This window comes from Xyrauchen texanus, chromosome 12, assembly GCF_025860055.1.
Source record: "Xyrauchen texanus isolate HMW12.3.18 chromosome 12, RBS_HiC_50CHRs, whole genome shotgun sequence".
In the NCBI taxonomy this organism is placed as follows: Eukaryota; Metazoa; Chordata; class Actinopteri; order Cypriniformes; family Catostomidae; genus Xyrauchen; species Xyrauchen texanus.
The window spans coordinates 36148334-36174210 of record NC_068287.1 but is presented as its reverse complement, the minus strand read 5'-3'; the positions used below and the strand labels follow the sequence as shown (position 1 = coordinate 36174210).

Below are 25877 nucleotides of genomic sequence, written 5' to 3'. Positions count from 1 at the left end.
CAAAATATTTTCCTTTTTGTTCAGTAGAACAAAGAAATTTGTACAGGTTTGGAACAACTTGAGGGTGAGTAAACAACGACCAAATTTTCATTTGGGTGAACTATCCCTTTAAGCTGACTGAAAGGGAGTTTAGAAAATAACGACATGGCTCTGTCTGAATAATATATTTTATTTCAGGCTTTATTCGTATAAGGGACCAAATCTAAAGTTTCAGGCATATCAACAGTCTCCCTTAATTTCATGGGGTCCTTCTTCTCTAGTGTCTCTGACGCGTGAATAAAATTTTTTTTAGAGAGACTGTCCCAACACTTTTTCTCTGTAATCTCTAAATGTCAAACAAAAAAGACATTTAACGTCGCATCCCGCAATATTCGGATATAAAAGCCGCATTTTCATTGACATCCTCTTCACACATTATTAATTTTGAGGATGCGGACGTTTGGACATTTTACTTATCTGTAAATAAAACATAAATAGATGAAGTCAGCACGGTGTTAGTGTAATATCTTTATTACTGAATGTCGTTTTAAGACTATAAATGTAACATCAGAGGAAGGAGAGTTTCGTAATCAGTAGAGAGATAAGAGGGGTTTCTAGAGTCGCGTCATCATATCCGGGCTGCTGATCGCCGGTAGAGTGGATCGGGACGCAGGATCGCGGGTTACGGGGAGCGGAGCGGTGTCAGTGTCTATACCGAGATTGCTGGACGACAGCATGGCCGCCGGGAAGGCAGCGAGCAAACCGTCACTCTGGCAGAGCGAACGGGTTCGGTTCATCATCTGCTTCATTGGGGTGTTCTTGTGTTACTTTTACTATGGAATACTGCAGGAGACCATGTGAGTAGTAATGTATTGCCTTTTGAACCTAGGTAGAGCATGTGTAGCTTTACTTCTCCTTAAATTGTGTATTCGATTTGTATTATTTACATACGAGATGAAACGGTTTATTATTATTCTTCAGTTACTTGATGCTACTTGTTAATGTTTTTATTTAAAAAAACAGCCGGGGATATACAGCAAAGATCCAGCTGTATGAAGTGGTATATGATATTAATGTGGAGCCCTTCATTTCACTGTTTGTAACTGTGTAAGCTGTGTGTACACAACCACCCTATAATGATAAAAATCCACCCAGTCCTTTTTTCTTTTTATTCCTTTAATCACAAGCACCGTCTCAGAACAAGCCTTTGGCAGAGTCTGTACAAAGTGACGTCACTTCGTACAGGCCCTGCCCACAGCTGTTGACGACACTGCCGCATCTCTACACCAGTTAATAAGTGAACATTTACACAACAGTTTGTTTGTGTGTTGTTTCGTTATGGAGCATAGCGAATGTTGTAACAGTATTTGTGTGTGTGTGTGTGTGTGTGTTGCTCATCCATTGTTGCAAATCCGCTGAAAAAACTCTACAACAAATAAATAAATTTAGCATAAACATTCAGAATATTCCTGGTACATTCTCAAAGTTGTTACTTCTGAAGCAGAGATGTCAAAACTCCGCCCTATTCTGGATGTGGGGCCTGGAGCATAAGCTCATTTGCTTTTAAAGATGCACACACACAAAAACAGCTGGTTTTTATTCCCACCCCAAAATTGCCATTTTCAACATGGTATAATAAATGATCTGTAGGGTATTTTGAGCTGAAGCTTCACATACACATTCTGGGGACACCAAAGATTTAAATTACATCTTGTGAAAAGGGGCATAATAATAGGTGCCCTTTAAAAATACAATTTGTCTCAACTAATAGGCCTATGTTCTTATTTTCTAACTTAGTTAATTATATTTTGAATGCCTGAAAAGAGTTAAGAATGTTATATTTCTAAAACCATACCTTCTTACAAACTTCTTATAATTTATCCTAAGAACTTATTGCTTTTTTTTTTAATTGAGAGTAATTGTGGCATAATGTTGACTACCACAAAAAATAATTTTGTCTTGTCCCGCCTTTCTTTAAAAAAAGGGAAAATCTGTGTTACAAAGAGGTACTTACATTGGCAGTGAATGGGGCTAATCCATAAATGTTAAAATACTCACTATTTCAAAATTATAGCCACAAGACACAAACAATATGTGTGTAAACATGATTTTTGTGTTATAAAATCACTTGCTAACCATTTCTGTGTGTAAAGTTATAGCAATTTTTACAACTTCATTGCCATGCTGTTGCAATGTCAACAAACCCTAAAACATCTTTACACCTCAAATAATACACAAGTTTTAACAGAAAGTGCTTTTATAAAATAAGTGTCACATTTCTGCCTTAAAAAAAAAATGGACACATTCACGTCCATTAAGTGCCTCACTGTAACCTCAATTTTTGCTTACTTAAAAAAACAAACAAAAAACAGCGATGTGCCGAAATAATTTTTTGTGGTAATCAACGTAACACCACAAATGCTGTCGATTGCGCTTCACTTGTACTGAACCTGGAATATTCTTTTAAGAAGGTTTTCGTGAAACCGGCCTTAATGTCTCTTCCTTTTGATATTTCTGTGGTGATAGTTTGTCTCTGTAGTTTGTGAATAAGCAGTGGGTTTCTTGTCATTCGAGTTGTGATACACCTCTCTGTGAATGTCCGGAGGAAATCTTTTCAGCAAGAACTAAAATTAAGAGCTGCTGTAAACAACTATTTATCCACCAGCCACTTTTGGCTATTTTTATCACAAGTGAATATTAATTTTCCTTGCTCCAGCCAGCTGGTACTTTAAATTCCACATTGCATCTGTCTCCTGTTTCATTCAGTACGCGAGGGGACTACAGTCAAGCAGGGAAGAAGGAGAAGTTTCGTTACGCCACCACACTAGTCTTCATCCAGTGCATCATCAGTGCTGCTTTCGCCAGAATCTGTGAGTAAAACTTTTAAGTGTTCTAAAGATTAGGGATGCACTGAAAGTTCGGCAGTCTAAAAAGACCTAAAAAGGCAGAAAATGAAACCGAAAACATTACATTAAAGTCCACATCCCCAGAAGTGAAGGGATCGCTTTCTTAGTCATTAGTGCATTAATAAAGAGAGTTTCCCAGTGTGCCAGTATTGTATGTCACTGTGTGTCATTGTGTGTCATGGTCGATACTGTCAAGCTCCAATTAGACATTAAAGAAGCATAAAAGCATGGTGCGAATTACACACTGACTTTTGGGGGTTCTCTGTTTTCTTTATCTCCCTGGGTTTTGGTGTACTGGCTTACGTGGATCCTAAGAAACTGATTTGGGAAATGCAAGCAACAAAATATATGAAATGCATATTATGATAAATATATTGTATTCAAATGTAAAATTGTTTTATAAGGTACTTCCCATCAGGCACAACTTGTGAATGAAGGAAAAAGGAAATAAAAAGCCAGGGAAAATGTAAAAAAATATATACAAAATAACATTATGTAAAAGATGACACGGGGAAAAACTAAATCAAATTCTCAGTTAGTAATTACAAACATTTAAATTGACAATAAATGCAAACAATATGCAAATAACCTGAAACTAACTTTTGTCCTTTGCTCATAAGGTGTACTCATATCTTGAGTAAACAAACTTCTCTAGCTTTGTGAAGCTTTGTGAAGTGTTAATACGGCAGCAACTGGTGCTACATCGTTTCCGAATTTTGTGCATGGCTCCATGCAGCACTATTTTAGAGTGGTTTGTACATTTACATTTATGCATTTGGCAGACGCTTTTATCCAAAGTGACTTACAGTGCACTTATTACAGGGACAATCCCCCCGGAGCAACCTGGAGTTAAGTGCCTTGCTCAAGGACACAATGGTGGTGGCTGTGGGGATCGAACCAGCGACCTTCTGATTAACAGTTATGTGCTTTAACCCACTACGCCACCACCACTCCTCACTCCTTTGTTGTGCTTAATAACGCAACTATGGATATGTATAATTGATATGTAAGTAATGATAGTATATTATGAATTACAATCATATTTAAATTAACTGTATATTGTGCTTTCCTATCACAACTAAAAGAGCTCCACTAAAGAACTCATTCCACTCAAGCCAATAGAACTGGCTTCATGTTCACTGAAGATTTTCACTGTTAATGTTGCTGCTGCATTATCCAGTAGAGTCTATTTTTTTTTATTAAATGTGTAGTTGTAGAAAAAGAGCTTTCGGTGCATCTCTAATAATAACATTTTGTATTTAAATATTTCAAGCGGTATATTTTAAAAGAGTAGTTTTGGTTTTCATCCCAGTGTCTCCTGAAGTTTCTGTTTTGGCTAAGAATTTTAATTTCTGTGCATCACTACTAAAGATCATTTATGTTGTAGTACTTTGTGTTTTTAATGGTATAGATGCATATCAAATGGGCTGTAACGCATTATAGCAACTCTTTCTTCTTTTGCCTGTATATTTCAGTATCAAATTTAGTATGAATTAAATAACTATTTGGGACTGTAACATAGTTGTTAGTGCACACATTGAGGCGTCATGATGTGGTGTTTTTCATACAAGCTTAAAAAGTTCACATCAGACTCACTACAGTTCCCACGAGTAATTTCTCAATCTTTCTTTTTTTTAGTAATTCAGTTTTTTGAGGGCTCAAAGCAGGACCACACGAAAAACTGGCTTTATGGCGTGTGCTCTTTGTCTTACCTGGGTGCCATGGTGTCCAGTAATTCGGCCCTGCAGTATGTCAACTACCCAACACAGGTCTGCACCTCTCCTTACTCGCATATTTCTGTTACTCAATCTTTCCATGTCTCTCTCACTCCATTGTCTAGTTTATGAAATGGTGCCAATTTTCCCTTGTTTTTTGAGTCTAGATATTATTGTTTTTTCTAGGTGTTGGGAAAATCTTGTAAACCCATTCCAGGTAAAAATATTTGCTTGCTTATCTCTTTTTTATCATACAAACATTGGTCTTATGTTTCTGTCCAGACTGTTGAGCTCCAGTGAGGCTGGAACCAAGATAATGGAAGTGAATGGGGGACAATCCGTAAACATTAATATACTCACTTTTTCACCACAATACATAAATGATTTGTGTGTAAAAATGGTTTTAGTGTGGTAAAATTGCTTGATTACCTTTTCTGTGTAAAATTATATCCCCTTTTAAAACTTCATTGCCACGATGATCTAATGTCAACAAACCCTAATATCCTAGAACGACTGTAAAAACGACAATTTAAACCACTTTACAGCTCAAATAATACACAAGTTTTAACAGAAGAGTCCATGCAAATGCTTTTATAAAATTTTAAGCTTCACATTTCTGTTAAAACCCTCAAAAAATTGGCCACTTTCATTGTCCCCCATTCACTTCCATTGTAGGTGCCACACTGTAACCTCAATATTTGCTCTTTATTTATAGAAAATGAGGGACGAGTCAAAATGTATTTTTTTGGTAATCAATATTATGCCACAAATGCTGTCGAACTTGTATTGAACCCGGAACATTCCTTTTGAGGTGCGTTGTTATAATTATCAGCAGTTTAGTATTTATTTATGATATACCATATTTTCCGGAAATAAAGCCACACCTGAATATAAGTCGTACCTGGTCAAAATCGTGTTGTTCAGAGAGAAAAACCACAGATAAGTCGCATTTCTGTATCCACCTTTTTCCACAATTCGACATAAACAATATGTTTTAAATTTCCGGTTTCCACAGTTTTCACTTGCATCGGCATGTATATTTTAAGTGGGTAATATAATGTTTAAGGTATTACATTTGTAAAAATTGTCAAAACATATCCCGGTACTTCAGAGTCGAGATGACCATTTTTGTTTTATAGATAGTGCCTCATCTGAGTGTGTAGATGACATTAAGTGATGGTCCAAGTTTACTTGCGTTGATATAATTAATTATTCTGAGTTGTTATTACAGCCAACAATGGCACAAGTTGAGCCTGAAATTCATTTTTACACTAAGGAACATTTAAATGGTTGATGTTCTCCTCTGGATCGCTAGTTTTGGCAGTTTTTACTTGGCGTCTCTAGACTAGAAATACAAAACATGCGGTTAGAATCATCATGTCGCCGCCCAGTGGTTGCTCAGGAAAACTGTGGATAAGTCATACTGATAGAGATTGTATATGACAGGCATTAGGACACGATTGTGGCCGCCCTTGTTCTGACTTCCCTTCATCCGCTCAAAAGTCAGCCACACTCAGTTATGAAGATTAAATGACCTCAGGAAATCTAGATCTCTATGCATTGTAACTCTATGCTATATACAAATAAACAGCTTTTAGTCTGAGTAAAACAGTATGCCTTTTGTATTCTATACATTCATTAACATATTTCTGATATTTGAACCCTCTATGCTGCGCATTAATTATCCGGTTCACTGGCTGAATGTTTTTACTAGGAATGTAAAGAAACATAGTGTTTGTTCGAAAAATAATGTGATGATGGACAGAATAATTTGTAAAGGCAAAATATTCTGAATTGGCCAGTTTAAAACGCTTCTACCGTCTCTGTGACTTTATCTGTTTGAGTGCAAGCATACATGCTTTGGTGTGCTTGCGTTTGAATGGCCGACATTACGTAAAAAATGTGTATATAAGTTGCTTCAGGCCAGGGCTGTAGCTAGTGGGGTAAAGGTGGTAAGGATTCTAGGGGCCCACAGGTCCATGGGGGGACCACAACATATTCTAAACTATTTGTTTTAATAGGAAAGGGGCCTTGATCAATATACAGTCAGGGGGCTCAGAATACGTTTCTACGGCCCTGCTTCAGACTATAAATCGGAGGACCTTTCAGATGATGAAAAAAGTTACTTGTATTCTGGAAAATTCAGGTAGTCATTGAAGTCTTGTATATCTGGGAGAGTTATGAAAAGGGGTTTCTAATTTATTACCCTATATATTGTGTTTTCACTTGCATTCATCTCCAAATATTCCTTGGGATGATGATCATGGATGTTGCTCTTAAGGTTTGAAGTTTTTCCCTGCCTGAGCCGACACTTTTTCAACAAAGTTTACAAATTGGCTAACCATTATTGATGGTGCCTTGTAGGTGTTTTAAATAACAAAAATATCCCCACACCCCGGACTTCACCCGCTTGGCTTGGGGAAATAAAGGTTCTGTGCTGTTTCTGCCATGCAGTCCACGCTTTTGGCTTTTAAAATGAAGTGACGCTTGAGTGAAACAGGAGGATGTCACAAGTTAGAGTTTTATTTGATCAAGTTTATATGATGCTGTGTAAATGTAGCCGATTCTCTCTTAATTTAACTGATATTTACAATGGAGACTTTCATTAGTTTACTTTGATTTTAGAAAAAAAAAAATGTAAGTAATATAATGCCGTGAATGCAACACCATGAATTATAAATGTCAATGGTTTGATAACGTCTCTTTTTAAAACCGTGGTATACCTTGACACCGTGATAACATTACATCCCTAATTAGATTACAACATATCAAACCAAGTGGCATTCATTTGAAATAAATATAGCTCTAGCAAATTATTTCACAAAAAATATATTTTGTTAGGTTTTACATTAAAACACAATAGATATACAGTTTAAAATTAAGGTTTGACAGCAAAAAGTTTCTAACATAGTTAATTTGATAAACTACACTTGTGTGAACAAAAGGGGAACTGACTTATACTGACTTGAACCTACTTTATAGGGGCCGCTGTAGCTCTCATTTCCATCTCCATTAGATCACAACTGTTTTCGTGCAGAGTACAAAATATATTCTCCTCACGCACGTTCAATGACTCAGGCTGAGTGTATATTCCCATATGGCCGTATTTGTTGGCCATATGGCCAACTATTGTTAAATTGTCAATTGTGCCACGTTTGTGCATCTTCTCAACCACACAACAGTAACATCAGAACATTGCTTGTTGTTTTCCCATTATGCTTTTATTCCTTTTGCTTCCACAGTAATGATTCTGGGTGTCACAATCCTGAGGAAGAAATATCCCAAGGCAAAATATCTGTGCGTTTTTCTGATTGTCACTGGGGTCGCCCTCTTCCTCTACAAACCCAACAAAGGCTCCACCACATCAGATGAGCACACGTTTGGCTTTGGAGAGATGCTGCTGGTTTTAATCTATTCCATCCACTCCCCTAGAGAATGACCTTGTAAACCATTTGTGATCCTCTCCATAAAGATGATCTGATTTGTGATTCATGTCATCTGTCTGATCGCAGTTGCTATCATTGACTCTGGATGGGCTGACCGGTGTAGCTCAGGATCATATGAGGGTGCGGCACCAGACGGGAGCCAATCACATGATGCTAAATGTCAACCTGTGGTCCACACTGGTCCTAGGAATTGGTGAGTTATTAAAGAGGGTTTATACAACAGTTAGTTCCTTTCCTCGAATTTGATTGGCCAAGCAGTGTGATTCCCTGTCCATTGGACTTCACCAAAAAACAATACACATAATAAATCCTTTATTATGGCCTGTCAGACTGAAAAAAATATGAAAACATATTGTTTAAATTTCATTTTTAACCCTCATTATGTTGGAAACAAAATTAAGTAAGTTACATTAAAGACAGATTTACCCACACAGTTTAAATGCAATCAAAAACAGCAATGAACCATTTTTTGGAATGCCAAATTCCCACTACTTAGTAGGTCCTTATGGTGACGCGGTTACTCACCTCAATACAGGTTTCCAGCTGTCTCCGCTTCTGAGACCGTCGATCCGTGCATCTTATCACGTGGCTCGCTGTGCATTACACCGCGGAGACTCCCAGCTAGTGGAGGCTCGTGTTACTATCCGTGATCCACGCACAACTTACCATCTGCCCCCTTGAGAGTGAGAACAACTAATCGTGACCAAGAGGAAGTTGCCCCATGTGACGCTACCCTCCCTAGCAACAGGTCCAATTTGGTTACTTAGGAGACCTGGCTGGAGTCACTCAGCACGCCCTGGATTCGAACTCGTGATTCCAGGGTTGATAGTCAGCGTCAATGCTTGCTGAGCTACCCAGGCCCCCACCGTAACCTTTAATTTTATGTTTTGTCACAGAATACAAATATGAGAACATATGATATATAAACTGTATTTATAGAGGAAAAATGTTGAACAGCACATCTCAAATATAGGCTCATGTAACTCATGGTAAAGCATGCCACTAGCAACACCAAGATCATGGGTTAAATTCCCAGGGAATACTGATAAATTGTATACCTTGAATGCACTTTGTATAAAAGCATCTGCTAAATGCATAAATGTAAATGTACATTTATTACCAACGTTTCAGAAAAGGCTTGAATTTGTATAAAACATCATCATCGTATCCAAATTATATACAGACTTTCCACAACACATTCATTTGAACATGAAAGTTTGTGGGGCAAATTGATGATATGAACACACATTTCACAACACATCAGTGTGTCCACACTTTGCATGCATGTTCATGAACCTAAATGAGGAAAAAGTCACAACATTTATGGGGAACATGTAAAACAATATTTCAAACAATTCAATAATTGAAATGGATCAAATTGACCCGCAATATAATATGAGGATTAAATGAAAATAATTCCAAATGAATCTTCCTCGTTGTTGTTGTTGTGGAAAAACGGTGTGGTAAAACATGCCTTCATTTTTCTTTTCTTTTTTTTTTTTAAATGCCAACTTTTAACTGCATTTTCTTGCATTTAATTGGCTAGGCTGCAGTGGCTGTTCATTCGAGATTGCCTTATTTACCCCTCATTACCCCTAAGTGTTTATCCTCCAAGGTTTTGAAATTGAGAGAACAATCTTCCTTCCAGTGGTAATGCTACACAATAAGGTTGTGCTTGTTTACCTTAGTTAACATGAAGTAAATATAAACAATGGTTTTACAGCACATATTAATGTTGGTTAGTTTTAATTTCAACGTATACTTGTACATTTTAAACATTAAAAGTTGTTTACGTCAGCATTAGTTAATGCATTATGTACTAACATGAACAAACAATAAGTAATTGTACATTTATAAATAAACCTTGACTAATAAAAGCTGTAAAAATATTGTTTATTGTTAGTTCATCATACCTAATGAATTAACTAATGTTAACATATACAACCTTATTGTAAAGTTGTTTGAGTATTTCCGTCAGCCCCGAGCTCATTGTCAGTGCGTATTTTCCTTCAGTAGGGGGAGCTGTAGCTCTATGGTACGTGTGAGTGTTGTTATGATGGCAGGGTTGACAAGCAGCCCTGCTGATCTCCAGCAGCTGTTCATTCTGTCTGCTGCAGCTCTGAAAGGCATCTGTTCCTCACTTTTAATCTTTAATCTCATCACGCATGCAGCAAACTTCATGCCTTCCAAACCTCTCATTATGAAACCAGTGGCGCTTGCTAAAAGTTGTCAGAAATGTTTTATTCTTTTGTCAAGAAAACTTCTGTTCTAACTATGCAAATACTAAAGGATAACTTGGAACCAGGTCCAAAATTAAAGATCACCAAGCACCTGATGCAAATCCATTGTCTTCGGTGAGTACTTGCTAGTTGTACGGTTACTTTATTAGTAACACGTGGTATTGTACAATGAATTGTAAAATTTAAAATCTGATGCTCATAGCCATACGGATCATCTACTGAAGAAAAAGTCTGTGTGTCGCAGCAGTTTACCCTAGTATTCCTCCATGTGGTGACGCATGGAAAATTCCTCACTTTAAGCCACCAAAACAAATTTATGAGAAACAAAATCACAATGGGTCTTATTCACATTTATGTGGCAGGTGCAGTTTCACTGATAAATAGACACTGGCTCATCTCGTATGTGATGCTGCAAATGACACAATGGCATGCACTGCATGCACTCAATTTTCTCAATTCACTTGTAATTGGCCAGTTTGGCAAAAAGTTAATTTTAAACCCTGCTTATAACCCTTTGCTTGATGGTTTAATCTCTCTTTCTGTCTCTCTTCATAGCTGTGCTGTGGACAGGTGAGGTGTGGGAGTTTTTGTCATTTGCTGATCGGTACCCTGACATCATCTATAATATCCTCCTGTTCGGTTTGACTAGCGCTCTTGGACAGGTAGGTTTATTGTGTGTTTATACACTAAAGCAGCACTATAATTTGTAAATACAAATATACAACAATTAGTTCTGGTCCTCGTATCTGATTGGACAAGAGGTGTTCCAACAGTGCGGATAACTCCATCAGCACTGGTTCGCTTTACTGTTTGTATCACTTCGCTTTTGTTTGTGGTGTTCAAAACGTGTAAGAGCAACTAAATGCGTTAATTTTCATTCATCCCTGTGACATTAAAGATTTGAGCCAGCAAGCTCGGATTACTACTACACTATAGCTGAGGAATAGAGTTATACTAATAGCTTTAGCATTACTGCAGATCACAGCTGAGAGTGGCAACAGCTGGAGTAATTAAATGATTTTCCAAGATTCTGAGTTGGGAAAAGACATAAACCTCCAACTTGGTGGAGGAGAGAACGCTTTCTGTGAATGTGTCAAAATAAATGTTCCCCAAGAAATATACAAGGAGGAAACTGGCATCCTCCATGTTTTCTCTGACAACAAAACACTTGAATATGAGTGAAATACATGTAGGGTAATCACTTCCTCCATGTCCGAGACCGTAAACCTGCACATCTTATCACGTGGCTTGTTGAGCGCGTTACCACAGAGATATAGTGCGTGTGGAGGCTTCACGCCACCCACCGCGGCATCCACGCACAATTTACCACACGCCTCACCAAGAGCAAACCACATTATAGTGATCATGAGGAGGTTACCCTAGCTAACCGTGCCAATTTAGTTTTTTTAGGAGACCCGGCTGGAGTACTATCGAACTCCAAGAGTGGTAGCCAGCGTCTTTACCACTGAGCTACCCAGGCCTGGGGTCATTTGACACATAACCATACATATTACTAGGACAATTTGCTGTAATAAGAGTGCTTTGCTCCTTTTTCTTCTCCTAGACTTTCATCTTCATGACAGTGGTGTATTTTGGACCGCTCACCTGTTCTATCATCACAACGACACGGAAGTTCTTCACTATCCTGGGTTCAGTGCTGCTGTTTGGGAACGTCATCAGCACTATGCAGTGGTTTGGCACCATCCTTGTCTTCCTTGGTGAGTGAACTCATGCACTTATATTCTGCTGTGAGTGTAATTTACACATAGACCTACAGGTACTTATTTGGTTTTCTTTCCATACAAAGCAATGGGATGTTTTAATGTGTTAACTATAATAAAGAGATTAACTGTGATTACATATTGTGATCACTTGACAGCCCTAGTTACCTCCTTTCATTTGTCTCTTTACTTCTCTCTCTCTAACTTCCATCTAAGCTTGTTAAAGTTGTTCTATTTTGAGCAGTACTAATAATCAGTCTAGAGCTGTAAGCCTATAGTGAATGGACATTTATAATAACCCTAACCATAAATCTGCTCTGTCTTTCAGGTCTTGGACTGGATGCCAAATTTGGAAAGCCTCCTAAGAAGACGACATACTAAAAACTGGAACTGTTTGTGTGTCTGTATGGTTTTTTTTTTTCTGACAAACTTGTCAGTTTATTCGCAACACTTTACCACACCAATTCCATGAGTGGTTTACATTTTTAGCACTTAAAGTATTGTTATACTGCTGATGTTCTGAACATTTAATTATGGGATATATTTGCCTATAATCTCTCAAATTGGTATCCATGGTAACGGAGGGATAATACAGAATACAGTGTGCCTAATCATAATCTGTCATGCTTCTATTGGAAAAACAAACCTAAAAAGAAGTCTGAATAAAGAGATCCTGTAGTCTAAAAAAAAAGCACATGGCACGGCTGATTGTACTTCCTGGAACTCACCCTTCAGCATGGCAACCGCTTAATTTTTAACTACCCAGATTCGTACTTTTGACACATTTAAACACACCGTCATGCCTCCCAGTCATAGCTGAATTAAGATGGATGGATTCTGCCTTTAATGTTAGTCTTAATTTAGGCATTGAATTCTGTGTAGTGTCTGGTTGCTGTCATTGCATTCCGTGTGTGTGTGTGTGTGTGTGTGTGTGTGTGTGTGTGTGTGTGTGTGTGTGTGTGTGTGTGTATTGTTTATGAAATAGACCAACATAATTTACATACAGTGGGAGGATGTTTGTCACACGCAGGCATACCTGTGTAAATGAACTCTTTTCACACCAGATTTCATATTTATATTCAAATACCAAATGTTGTGTGTTTTGTTTAAGGTCAGAAAGGAAACAAATGTTTAGAAAGTTGAGAATTTTTTACAAAAAAGAAAAAATATATAATCTTGATTATATGGTATCCTTATGTCTGAATAAAAATAAAACAATTTTTTAGAAGACTTAATAGTCTCTGTGGAGGAATCCATTTGGAATTGTAACGGGTGTTTTAATAAAAGGGAAACTCAATCAGGTTGCTGGATGATGCCATTGACCAGCTGCCTTTAAGTGAACGTCTGCCAAAAAATTTGTTTATATCTGCCAGTATCATGTATTCACTTTGATTAGGGAAAGAAAAACATCCAAACGACATTAAACACACCCTGTAATGAATGGATTTTTGGTGTGCATATTTTTTATCAAAAAACGTTAACTGTGTTGGTCATTCCTGTTATGCAGTACCTTATTTTGAGCTTTGTACCTTTAAGAAAATGTATATATCTGTGATAAGTATTTCTTTAAAAGAGTATATGAGACTTCAGTAATATGCTCTGGTCATGCTCAAGCACTTTATTAGCACTCTAAACTAAATTAGCAATTTTATTTAAAAATTGATTGTTAACACTATGGCAAGGAAATTAACAGGACGGAAGTAAATCGTTAGAGGAGCCATTGTTCAGAGCTTAAATGAATAAGTCGACTTGAACGCAATTTTGATATTTCTTAATCAGCTTTTGACATTTTTTTATAAAGTCATACGTTTCTGTAATCTTAACAGGATGGAATTTTTTGGAGTGAGATAAACCAACCAGTGTTTGCATAAGGTCTTTGAAGTTGACATTCAATTGAAATTTACTGGAAGTACTGAAATATCTGGACAATTGTTAAAATGTGCTTGACATTCAGATGGAAAATTTCTTCCATGTAATGTGTATCCATCAAAGATGATATCCACACAATACACTTATATGGTTAGGAATGGGGGTGGGTTTAGGGCATCTGTTGCCTGCCAGTAACAATGTGCCCAAACACCTCAGTGAGATGCTCATTGAACTGCTGCTATTCTTAAAGAGACAGTACCATTTTAGTGCTTGTTATACAAAGTAATGTAAATTAAATGTAAACTTGTAAATTGGACCCATAATTTCAAACAGTGACAACTCCAAAATCATTATTGTGTTGGCTTGGCAACATGGTACTCTACAGACATGGTTTAGGGTTTTTCACAATCATTAAACCAAGACTAAAATATCTGACTGTCACTGTAACTTTACCTATAGCTATTAAGCTACATCCACCAAACTTTGCACAGACCTTTAGGATGTTCTGACTCCTGTTACTATGACTTTTTTTTATCTGGAATTCTAAACCGAACCCAAATCCCATAGACTTATATAAAACGGACAAAGACCATTCAAACACCAACTGTCAAAACATTACAAATTTCAAATGTAAACAAGGCCTATCTATTGATTCATCAATCGATTGTTCTATCGATCAAAAGTTCTATCTATCTTTCTTTCTGTAACCGTCAAACTTTTATTAGTGGTCCTTGTAAAAATGTCAAGAGTTCGTGTCTGCAAATTCTAGGCAAAGATTACTTAAAGAGAAACCTGTAAAACAATTCCCAACGATACTACAGAGAAAACATGTTTTAAACATTTTGATTGGAGAAAGGAAAAATTAAATGTAGTATTTTGGATTTGTTTTAAATATTTTTTAATAAAATGCCAGTTTTCCCATGTTATAAACACACAAGGAAATGTCAACATGTAAAATGAAGGAATGAAATTGTTCACTTTATTATAAAAATTATGATTTCATATTTTATCCAGTATATTAAGGCATATATAATGGGACAATGTAGTGAATTAATGCCCCATGTGTGCGTGTCTTTTGCATATTTTATAAAGGTATGAGTATAATTGTTTCAATAGGTCCAGGTACAATAAACACCAAAGCGTTTCATAACACATCTCAGATAGTGTTCAGTGGACTAAAGCAGAACATGACGCAGTTAACCAGGATCAAATGTACCTGACAGGAGTTCATCCTCCACCTTTCATAATTGTGATCGCAATTGAGAGCAGTAGCCATTTGCTTAACAGAAACTCTGAGGAAAGGTTAATGTGCAATTCAAGTCGAAAACGAAATTGCAGGGAAACAAACATGGCCACATGTCAGGAAGGCAATCTTATTAAAACAGTCAGCAGAGGAGAACTGGCAGTGCAGCAAAACTACATTTCCACACTCACCGTTTAAACAAGCTGCCAGGGTGTCCATGGCTAAAATGATGATGAAGAGCTTATCTCCTGTTCTCTCTCTTCCTTGCTCTCCCTTTAAATTATTTCAATCTCATGCTCACATTTAATCGGAAAACACTTGTAGGCCATGTAAATGGAAATTTCATGGATGTTTTGGTATCACATGCTATGAATATAAAAAGGTAAAAATAAGATTGAGGTTCTGAAAGCTGTGATTGATGAAAATTTTCATTTGAAATGATTTTTGATGAAAAAATTAATTTTCATTCCCAGTCTTGGAATGTCTTCATGACTATAATTTTTGTAGTTTAGCTCAACTCTAAAATTTTAATTGGCTAGATATTGCTCTTTGTCAGAGCTTGTTTGGAGTAAAACTAGCTGGATAGCATAATATGATAAGTATGTTGTTTACATTTATGCATTTGGCAGACACTTTTATCCAAAGCGACTTACAGTGCACTTATTAAATGCACAATCACCCCGGAGCAACCTGGAGTTAAGTGCCTTGCTCAAGGACACAATGGTGGTGGCTGTGGGTATCGAACTAGCAACCTTCTGATTAACAGATATGTGCTTTAGCCCACTACACCACCACCGTTTATAGGGTCTTATTGGAGACATTTGCACACTAATAAGTATAATAGTTGAAATCTATTAATTATAAAGACTAATTAATAACTGATGATTCACTGATTAGTTATTAGTCCATAGATGTGTGGTTTAATAAAATATATAACATTACAATTAAGTATCTATCCTTCATTTTACATTACAAAGGCTTGTTTTGGTTTCTATAATCCAAAGAAGCATTTAACTGTTACACTTGTGCTGAAACCCGGGATGGAGGACGGATGTGCTGTCGCAGAGACATCGCAGATGCCGTCTGCCCAAAGGAGCAGCCACGGCCATCTGCCTGGGGACTGAGGGGTCACTGCCAGCCACCGAGAAATGGAGGAACCGCTGCCGTCCGCAGAGAAGGGGATGAGTAGTTCCGTTCACCATGGGTCGGAGGGCACGCTGCCGTCCACCTGAGGGGAGATGGCAGTTTGAGAGAGAGAGAGAGAGAGATAGAAATGCACGTGGCCACGCTGCATGGTGTGTCTGTGTTGCTTTATGTTTTATGTTGTTTAAGTTAATTTATATCATTAAACTTTACGTTTATTGTTCAGCCGGTTCCCGCCTCCTTGCCCACATTTAACTGTTACAGTAATCTATATATTTGTTAAAATAAATTATTGAAATATATAATTCAGTATAAAAAGTCATTGTGGTGTGTGTGTGTTTGTTATTAGAAATTAAATTCAGCTCAACGAATACTACCATGATGTATAAATTATTTAAATAATATAATATTTTCTCGTAATAAATGAATGAGAATGAGTTTGTTTTGTGTGTTGCTTTTACAGTAATTAAAAATGGGGAAAATATGCTAAATTTCATAAATTTTTATTTTGGAGTTAAAAATATGACATGTTTTTGACAGGTTGTGTGAGATTAAAGGAATATTTCAGGTTCAATACAAGTTAAAATCAATTGACGGCATTTGTGGCATAATATTGATTACCACAAAAATGTACTTTGACTTCCCTCATTACTTAAAAAAAAAGACAAATCTGGGTTCCAGTGAGGCACTTACAGTGGAAGTGAATGGGGCCAATCCATAAACTTTAAAATACTCACTATTTAAAAAATAAAGCCACGAGACATAAACAATATACGTGTAAACACGATTTTCGTGTCATAAAATCACTTACTAACCTTTTCTGTATAAAGTTATAGTCAATTTTACAACTTTGTTACCATGTAATGTCAACAAACTCTAAAACCCTAGAATGACTGTAAAAATGATTTTTACAACCAACATTACATTTCAAATAATATATTAGATTTAACAGAAGAGTTAATGTAAGTGCTTTTATAAAATGATAAGTTTCAAGTTTCTGCCTTTAAACCCTCAAAATATTAGCCCCATTCACTTCCATTGTAAGCACCTCACAGTAACCAAGATTTTTTTTTATTTAGAAAAGGAGGGACGAGTCAAAATGATTTTTTGTGATAACCAACATTATGCCACAAATGCTTTCTATTAAGCTTAACTTGTATTGAACCCGGGATATTCCTTTAACCCATTTACAACCAACTCAAGTGAAAAAGAAGCTTTCAGAAGTGTTCATTGAACACATTCAAACTCATTCAATTTACAGATTTCTTGAATGACGGAGTAAAATGTATGCTTTGATCAACATTTTTACCTCTTTCACATCTACTACAATATTTTCTGTGAGTAACAATTTAAAACACATCAAAGACCTAGAACGACCTTTTCTAACCCCTGTCCTACTTTCACTTTTACTACTACTTGCACGTACGCCTGCTTACTGTACTCACTGTCCTGGGATCAGATATCTGGAATCATTACGAATGACAGGGAAGTGTTCATGGAAACTCATACTGACCCTAGATCAGCTCAGCGGTCAATAAGAAAAAGTAGCGCTCAAGAGAATGGGTATCCAGAGCACCGCCTTTACAAAACACCTCAGCATTTGAACACATTCTCATCAATTCTACCCTCTAAAATTACATTAACTAACATTTAAATATTTTGTGTAGTAAGAAGTATTAATAAACTCATATGAGATTAAAAATATCTTGCCATGTTAAATATAATATAACAAATCAGGCAAACTCTATAAACCCCCCGCGAACTGTGTTGTCTTTCACTGCTGACACGAGCTTGTAAGAACTCGTACAGGCCGCGCCTAATCCGGTTACTTTTGTACAATTTGGGAGATTCAACTCATCTCATCCGTCACGATGCTGAGTACGGTCAGTCGGCAACTCAAAAGCCATCCTGCCGTAAGTAAATTATGTTTTTGGGGACAGTTTAATCTTTAAATAGATGGTGGAAATGGCGAGTTTGAGACGTGTCCTCGTTAGCTTGTTAGCGTCCCTGCTAAGGAATGCGAGACATGATGGTCTATAAATATGTATCTCGAAATAAACATAAAAGCATTAAAACGCCATAACAGAAATAACGTTTTACTTAAATGCTGGGTTTTTATGGTCATGAGAAACCCGGAAATGTCACGAAATTCTTATATTGTGATATTCAAATCTTGAAAATACACTGAAATAATAATCTTCACGTCCATTGTGAATATTTAGATATTGTATTAAAACTCGGATCTAAAATTCTTAATTGGTTAGAAATGGCTCTTTTTGTAAGTGTAATATTCATCAAATAATATTTGCCATTTTTATTTAGCAATATGTCGCTCAAAAAGTGTGGTAACAACTGATCTATAGATCTAATTGTGGTAACCCTTTTTTTTATTGTTATTACGTTTTATTAACATTGTGTTATCGAGTTGCCACAACACATTCAAAGTGTGAACAAAACAAACGACACAATTTCATATTGTTTTGGACGATCCGCGTATTCTTTTATATTTATGTGCCTAAGTTGATGAATCTTACATTTTTATTTTACGAAATTAAAACGAGTTGTACGTTATGAGGGCACAAAACCATAAAGCAAACGGAACTGGCACAAGAGGTCCGCGCGTCACATGACAGCACTGCTCTCTGAAGCTCAAGGACGAACGAGCTAAACTGAGGACAGACTGACCAATGCGGTCAAAATACTCAACTTCGTATCATTAGTATTTCCTTGTTAGATGAACCCTTTATTTTTGTCCTGTATCCTGACTAGAAAGTATCTCCTAACTCCCTCTAACCTTTAAAAGTGTCTCAAGGCAGTTGCAAGTTTAAGTTTTTCTGTAACTTAAGACACTTCTCAATTTCGTATTTGAGTAATTCGGGGCTTATATCCTTTTTGCAACTTTGATCACATAGGTTTACAACCTGTGTTTGCTTGACTGAAATTTGGCATGTCAATCAGTGGTTCTCAACCAGATGGTCAGGACTCACTAGGGGACCTCAGGATGACTTAAAATTAATTTAAAATAATACAAATTAATTATAATGCTAAAAAATACTTAAAGATGAATGCTTATAAATTATAAACGTACACTTTCTGAAACTTCTAGAATCAAAAATGATCCATGATGATTTTAATCAGACATGTCTAGTTTCGGCAAGGGGGCCTTCAAATATTGGAGTTAAAAAGGTTGAGAACCACTAATTTAGATGACAGTATGATCAGTACGACATGCTTGAGTTATCATTTATCGTTGCTGTATTGCAATGATACAAAGTAATGTTCTGTCAAGATCTAAAATCACAATACGAGTATTTTTATATCATGATCCAGTACACTCTGGCATGACACAAGAGGGCAACGGATGCCGTGCGCACGTGTGGTTTGTTTTCAAATGTGCAAGAAATGCAAGAAAATGTTGGTGGTGTGGGAGTATTTTACTGTCTGGTCTGTGATTTAGTGAAAAATTGTGTATTTGCTGTATAGCAGGTTAAAAAGTCTCTTGAAAAAGTTATTTTTCACAAAAAGAATCTTTGTTATTTGAAAGGTTATATTAAATGTTGTTTCATAAATTTGTATGATTTAATTTGTGCTCATTCAAAGATGTTGTAATGCACGGCTGAAAGACTTAAAAACAGCTCATTTATTAATGTAGATTTATTTTTAACTGGCACAAAAGGGGGATTAAATAACAGCAAAAAAAAACTGTATCGGACAAATTATTTTAAACGTCGGTATCGGCCCAGAATTTCACAATCGGTTCATCCCTAATTGATGGTCATTTGTAAATACCAACCAGTTACAGCTTTTATATTTTTCTTTATCTCTCTATCTAGTTGATCCCACTCTTTATTTTCATTGGCGGTGGATGCACCATGTCTCTGACATACCTGGCTCGCCTGGCAATCCGTAACCCAGACGTCTGGTAAGCATTCATTAATCATCAGTCTCTCAACATTGATAATAAAACACAGATCTGCTGCTTATTTAACTTGAGGAAACATTTATTTTGATAATGCATTATTAATCTGTGCTGAGAAGCAAGAATGTTTCGATACCTTGAGCCAGTCAATGGGCAGAGATCTACGGATGTCAATGCCATTTTTGTATTTAGTTTTACCATGCAAGTCATTTATGCCCTCATTTGCTTCATCTCCACAGCTGGGACAGGAAAAACAACCCAGAGCCCTGGAATAAACTGGGGCCCACTGATCGGTACAAGGTATGAGCTCACAGTGACCTTGCATCTCAATATATTCCAGGCTCTGTATTTTTGTATGAAAGAATTATTATAAACACTTTAACAGAAATACAAGGTGAACATTTCTGGATTTAAACCCTCCTGAATGCCTTTCCCTTTAGACTTTAATTGTATGATCATTACTGTGAAATTTCTGTGGTACCCAAGAGATATGGCACTTATCTGCCGATTTTAAATAAATACACATTTTTATAAATGAAATTGAAACCCCATTAACCATTTAATTTTCACAGTGTCTGCAAAGTATTTGCCAAAATGAAAAATAAAATTAAATGATTCAATTTCTAGACACTTTGTAAAAATGAAATGATTGAGTTTTTATTTACATGTTTTTTTTTGTTTTTTTGCATGTATTATTTGTTGTTTTCAGTAACCTTTAATCATTCAAATGCTCCCAAACAGCCAATTTAAGTTTGATCTGAGACTGGTAGATTGAATTCTTTTGTTATATTTTGGAGTTTGTGTGTAGCCCCAGTTTCATGTGCTATCAAAGTTCGCTTTCATTCCACAATACCTAGCCAAGCACCATGCGGACAACGTTCGTAATCATAGTAACTGCCACACTAACCACCCAGACACAAGCACAAGAGATTTAGGATTACACCGAAAAACTTATATACACCGATCAGCCACAACATTAAAACCACCTGTCTAATATTGTGTAGTTCCCCACCATGCTGCCAAAACGGCACCAACCCACATCTCTGAATAGCATTCTGAGATGATATTCTTCTCATCACCATTGCACAGAGCTGTTATCAGAGTTACCGTAGACTTTGTCAGTTCCAACCAGTCTGACCATTCTCTGTTGACCTCATCAACAAGGCGTTTCCGTCCACAGAACTGCCACTCAGACTGGAGGTTTTTTGTTTTTGCCACCATTTGGTGTAAATTCTAGAGACTGATGTGTGTGAAAATCCCAGGAGATCAGCAGTTACAGAGAACTCAAACCAGCCCGTCTTGCACTAACAATCATGTTACAACTCCAAATCACTGAGATCAAATATTTTCCCCATTCTTATGGTTGATGTGTACATTACCTGAAGCTCCTAACCTGTATCTTATGCACTGCACTGCTGCCACATGATTGGCTGATTAGATAATCGCATGGATGATTGTTGGTGCCAGATGGACTGGTCCAAGTATTTCTGTAACTGCTGATTTCCTGGGATTTTCACACGCAGCATTTTCCAGAATTCACTCCGAATGGTGCCACAAACAAAAGGAATCCAGTGAGCAGCAGTTCTGTGGTGGAAATGCCTTGTTGATGAGAGAGGTCAACAGAGAATAGTCAGACTGGTTCGAACTGACAAAGTCTACAGCAACTCAGATAACCGCTCTGAACAATTGTGGTGAGAAGAATATCATCTCCGAATGCTATTCTGAGATGCAGGTTGGCGCTGTTTTGCTGTCACGAGGTGGACCTTCACAATATTAGGCAGGTGGTTTAAATGTTGTGGCTGATCGATGTATTTATATATAATATATACCCTGTAGAGCCAAAACATTAACAACTCACAGGTGAAGTGAATAACGTTGATCATCTCCTAACAAGGCCACATGTCAATGTCTGTGTAGATTAGATGGTAAGTGAACAATCAGATCTTGTAGTCAACGTGTTGAATACAGGAGTAAAGACCTGCACGACTTTGACAAGGACCAAATTGTTATGGCCAGACAACTGGGTAAAAGAATCTCTGAAAGCTTGTGGGGTGCTCCCGGTCCATGTAGCCGCAGACCGGTCAGAATGCCCATGATGAACCCTGTCCACCGCCGGAAGTGCCCACAAAGCTTTGGAACTGGTCCTTGGAGCAGTGGAAGATGGTCGCCTTGTCTGATGAGTCCTGCTTTATTTTACATCATGTGAACGCGTGTGCCATTTGCTTGGGGAAGTGATGACACCGTGATGCACTGTGGGAAGACGACAAGCCGGTGGAAGGAGTGTGGTACGCTGGGCACAGCAATGTTCTGCTGGGAAACTCTGGGTCTGGGCATTCATGTAGATGTCAGTTTGACACGTGCCACCTACCTAAACATTTTTGCAGACCAGGTACACCCCTTCATGGCAGTAGTATTCCCTGATGGCAGTGAGCTCTTTCAGCAGGATAATGCACCCTGCCACACTGCATATATTGTTCGGGAATGGATTGAAGAACATGATGAAGAGTTCAAGGTGTTGCCCTGACCTCCAAATTCCCCAGAGCTCAAACCGATTGAGCATTTTGTGGGATGTGCTAGACCAACAAGTCCGATCCATGGTGGCTCCACCTCACAACTTGCAGGACTTGAAGGATCTGCTGATAATGTTTTGGTGCCAGATACAACAGGACAGAGTCCGTGCCTCGGTCGGTCGATGCTGTTTTGGCAGTACGCGGAGAACCAATATCATATTAGGCCGGCGGTCATAATGTTTTGGGTCATCAGTGTATTTTTTGTTGTTGCCTCGTTTAAAGAAATCACTTCAGTGTTTAACTGTACAATATAAATTCTTACGTTAAAAGTAACTGACATTTTTAATCCTGGTTAATAGTAAAACGGTTTAATCGTGATATCCTTGTCACACATGCTGTAAAAAGAGTAGGTTTCAAATGTGAGCATGTACCAAATTGTAATTTTAAGTTCAAAAGCTAACTGACCAGCATGCGTTTTGTTAAGTGCATGTATTTTTGGTTAAGTGCTTAAGGGAAGCATATTAAGAAATGTGACCAGGACTGTATCAGGACCTCATCACCGATCTTAATGATCGTGATTAATGATTCATTAAGCGCTTCATAAGCTAATTTTATGCGTTCTGTTAGTTGTAGCAAATCTAATCATACTCGTTCCTTAATGTGAATTTGATGTGGGTTCAAGTTCAGTACTTAAACAAATAGAAGAGTTAATAGATTTTGGAGAGCACATTTTACAGCAGCTGCCTGTTAAACGATTTAATATGTATTCTTAGTTCATCAATTAAAATGTCTTTTTTTTTTCCACAAGTTCTATGCAGTGAACATGGACTACAACAAACTCAAGAAGGACCGTCCTGACTTCTAAATGTATCCAGGGAATCCAGACTTCATGCTGGACCAAAGGCTTAATCACAAAAAAATCTAAAGAGCTACAAGTCCGCACACTTATCCTCATTGGCCCTTTCATATATTAATTTATGCAAAGAGACGAAATATCGCACTTTTTTTTGTCTCTGATTTGCTAGATCCCTTTTACCATTGGATCTGTGATGTGTCTTGTATTTGCTTTCCATTCTGTGTTGACAAACAATTAATAAAATAACTTTTTTCCCACGTACAGAGAAAAACAAGCTGATGTGTCATGATTATGTGGGTGTTTGAAAGTATGTGTGCAACTGACACTACATTCATACATGCATACATAGATTAAAATAGACTTGAAATCAGATGTCTGTTACAATAGGAGCACCTTGCCACTGGTAAAGGACAGCTGTGTGTGTGTGGGGGGGTGTTTAGTCTTAAAGCTTTGTTCATACTGCACAAACATCCAATATTGAGGACTGACTTTCCATGCTATAATTTTGCAATTGATTAAATTTTTCCAGTCAGTGGGGTCAGCATCAGGCATATTTGCTAAACTATGATGATTTACGCTTCAGACTACATTACAACACGGTTACATGTTATGTTGTTACATGTTATGTATGTTGAATAATGAAAAAAATGGCATGTTTTCAAAAATCTGATTTTTAATAGAATTTCAAACCACCTATAAATGTGGTTTGACTGAAATTTAATGTGCTCTTACTATTCAGACTGCAAAAAAACTACTATATGTTAGTTATAAAATAAATGTATGAATAGAGCCTCAGTATAATTTAAACTGCTTTTTTCACAGATTAAATGCAACTAATTTGCCCTGGTGCATATTGGTGACGTTTGTTAAAAGAATAGTTCACCCAAAAATGAAAATTCTCATTTACTCGCCCTCATACCATCCAAGATGTGTATAACTTTTTTCTGATGAACACAAATTAAGATTTTTAGAAGCATATCTCAGCCCAGTAGGGCAATGCAAGTGAATGGGTAACAAAACTTTGATGCTCAAAGCATATAAAAGCTGCATACAAGTAATCAATAAGACTCCAGTGGTTAAATGCATGTCTTTAAAAGCAATATGCTAGGTGTGGGTTAGAAGCAAATCCGTATTTAAGGCATTTTTTACTATTTATTTTCAAGTTAATTTTCACATTCTTTGTGCATATTGAATTTATAGTAAAAAAGAACTTGAAATTGTAACTGTTTCTCACCCATTCCTATCATATTGATTTAACTATTGGGGATTTATGGATTGCCCTACTTTTATGCTGCCTTTAAGTGCTTTTTTGAGCTTCACCATTCACTTGCATTGTTAGGACCTACAGAGCTGAAATGTTCTTCAAAAAACCTTTGTTCAGCAGAAGAAAGTCACACATCTGGGATGGCATGAGTAAATGATGAGAGAATAAAATGTTTTGGGTGAACTATCCCTTTAAGGATCATGAAAGCTACAGTGAAATGTCATTACATGTGATTTGGCAAAGTTAGACTTGTCTGTAGTCAGAAGTTTTTATAATTGTTTAGTTTCACGTTACAGACCATGCACCCCTACAGAATTATACGAAGAGGCCAACTGTGATGCTGCTGCTGTTGATTGTAAATGAGGCCTGCGTTGCACGGCACTGCCTTCTAGCGGATGAATGTAAGAAGGTGTGATGGCGTGTGTTCTAGAACAGTTTTTCCACAATTGCTTACACTACATTCGATCAAACAAACATCCTTAACTATAATGCCATCTAAACACGTTGCAATTCTGGTAAGCATTTTAACAGCACTTTTATTGACGGTTTTTGACAGTATTACCCATAAGTCAAGACACGCTTCCTATTAGGCCTATATACGTTGATAAAGAGAGAAAATCTGTTTGAGGCCATGATCATATTAATTTGAGTATATAATTGTGCATAATGGCTGTTTTATATATTTGATGGTTTTGTGAAGCATTTTAAGTCAAAGTCCAAATTAGATGAAATTTCTATGAGAAGTGCTATCTGTCACACAAATGTACAGCCTATCTAGCTCTGAAACTATTAACATGAGTGCAAGAGAAATCTTTTCAGTTCAGATACGATGAATGTGCTCATACAGTTCTTATAAAACAGCTTCTCTGAACAGAACAAGCTGCTTTTAGCCATTTCTTTTTTGGTAACGCAATTTTTCTTTGCTTGATGACTTAAATGTCATCGGGGCGCGCGCAAATCTCTTCCCTCAGACAAGAGAACGTGCACGAGAAGATGAGCGGCAAAATGTCAAGAAGACCTTCACATGCCAGCAGCTTTAAAACTTCACCCGCCATCGTAAAGGTTA

The 25877-nt window shown here is 37.1% G+C and overlaps 2 protein-coding genes across 2 annotated transcripts; both read left to right on the top strand.

Moving 5' to 3' along the window:
- Positions 1–130: 130 nt before the first annotated feature.
- Positions 131–13446, top strand: LOC127652588 (solute carrier family 35 member B1). Its single transcript, XM_052138815.1, has 9 exons — positions 131–836; positions 2746–2849; positions 4524–4654; positions 4787–4817; positions 7843–8003; positions 8113–8239; positions 10842–10948; positions 11851–12004; positions 12336–13446. Exons 1-9 carry the CDS (start codon positions 715–717, stop codon positions 12386–12388), a joined length of 990 nt encoding a protein of 329 aa, XP_051994775.1. The 5' UTR covers positions 131–714; the 3' UTR covers positions 12389–13446.
- Positions 13447–18009: 4563 nt separating this feature from the next.
- LOC127652595 (cytochrome c oxidase subunit NDUFA4-like) lies at positions 18010–23821 on the top strand. The gene is made up of 4 exons (XM_052138825.1): positions 18010–18175; positions 20096–20184; positions 20421–20481; positions 23500–23821. The coding sequence occupies exons 1-4, from the start codon at positions 18134–18136 to the stop codon at positions 23554–23556; spliced, it is 249 nt and encodes an 82-aa protein (XP_051994785.1). The 5' UTR covers positions 18010–18133; the 3' UTR covers positions 23557–23821.
- Positions 23822–25877: the final 2056 nt, after the last annotated feature.

What these genes read in the sequence shown, in the direction of transcription:
- LOC127652595 (XM_052138825.1), top strand. Translation starts at nt 18,134, where the DNA reads ATGCTGAGTACGGTCAGTCGGCAACTCAAAAGCCATCCTGCC. An exon ending in ATCCGTAACCCAGACGTCTG is followed by an intron (nt 20,185 to 20,420) that starts GTAAGCATTCAT and finishes TCATCTCCACAG; the next exon opens with CTGGGACAGGAAAAACAACC. An exon ending in GGCCCACTGATCGGTACAAG is followed by an intron (nt 20,482 to 23,499) that starts GTATGAGCTCAC and finishes TTTTTCCACAAG; the next exon opens with TTCTATGCAGTGAACATGGA.
- LOC127652588 (XM_052138815.1), top strand. Translation starts at nt 715, where the DNA reads ATGGCCGCCGGGAAGGCAGCGAGCAAACCGTCACTCTGGCAGAGCGAA. An exon ending in TGCTGCTTTCGCCAGAATCT is followed by an intron (nt 2,850 to 4,523) that starts GTGAGTAAAACT and finishes TCTTTTTTTTAG; the next exon opens with TAATTCAGTTTTTTGAGGGC. An exon ending in CACCATCCTTGTCTTCCTTG is followed by an intron (nt 12,005 to 12,335) that starts GTGAGTGAACTC and finishes TCTGTCTTTCAG; the next exon opens with GTCTTGGACTGGATGCCAAA.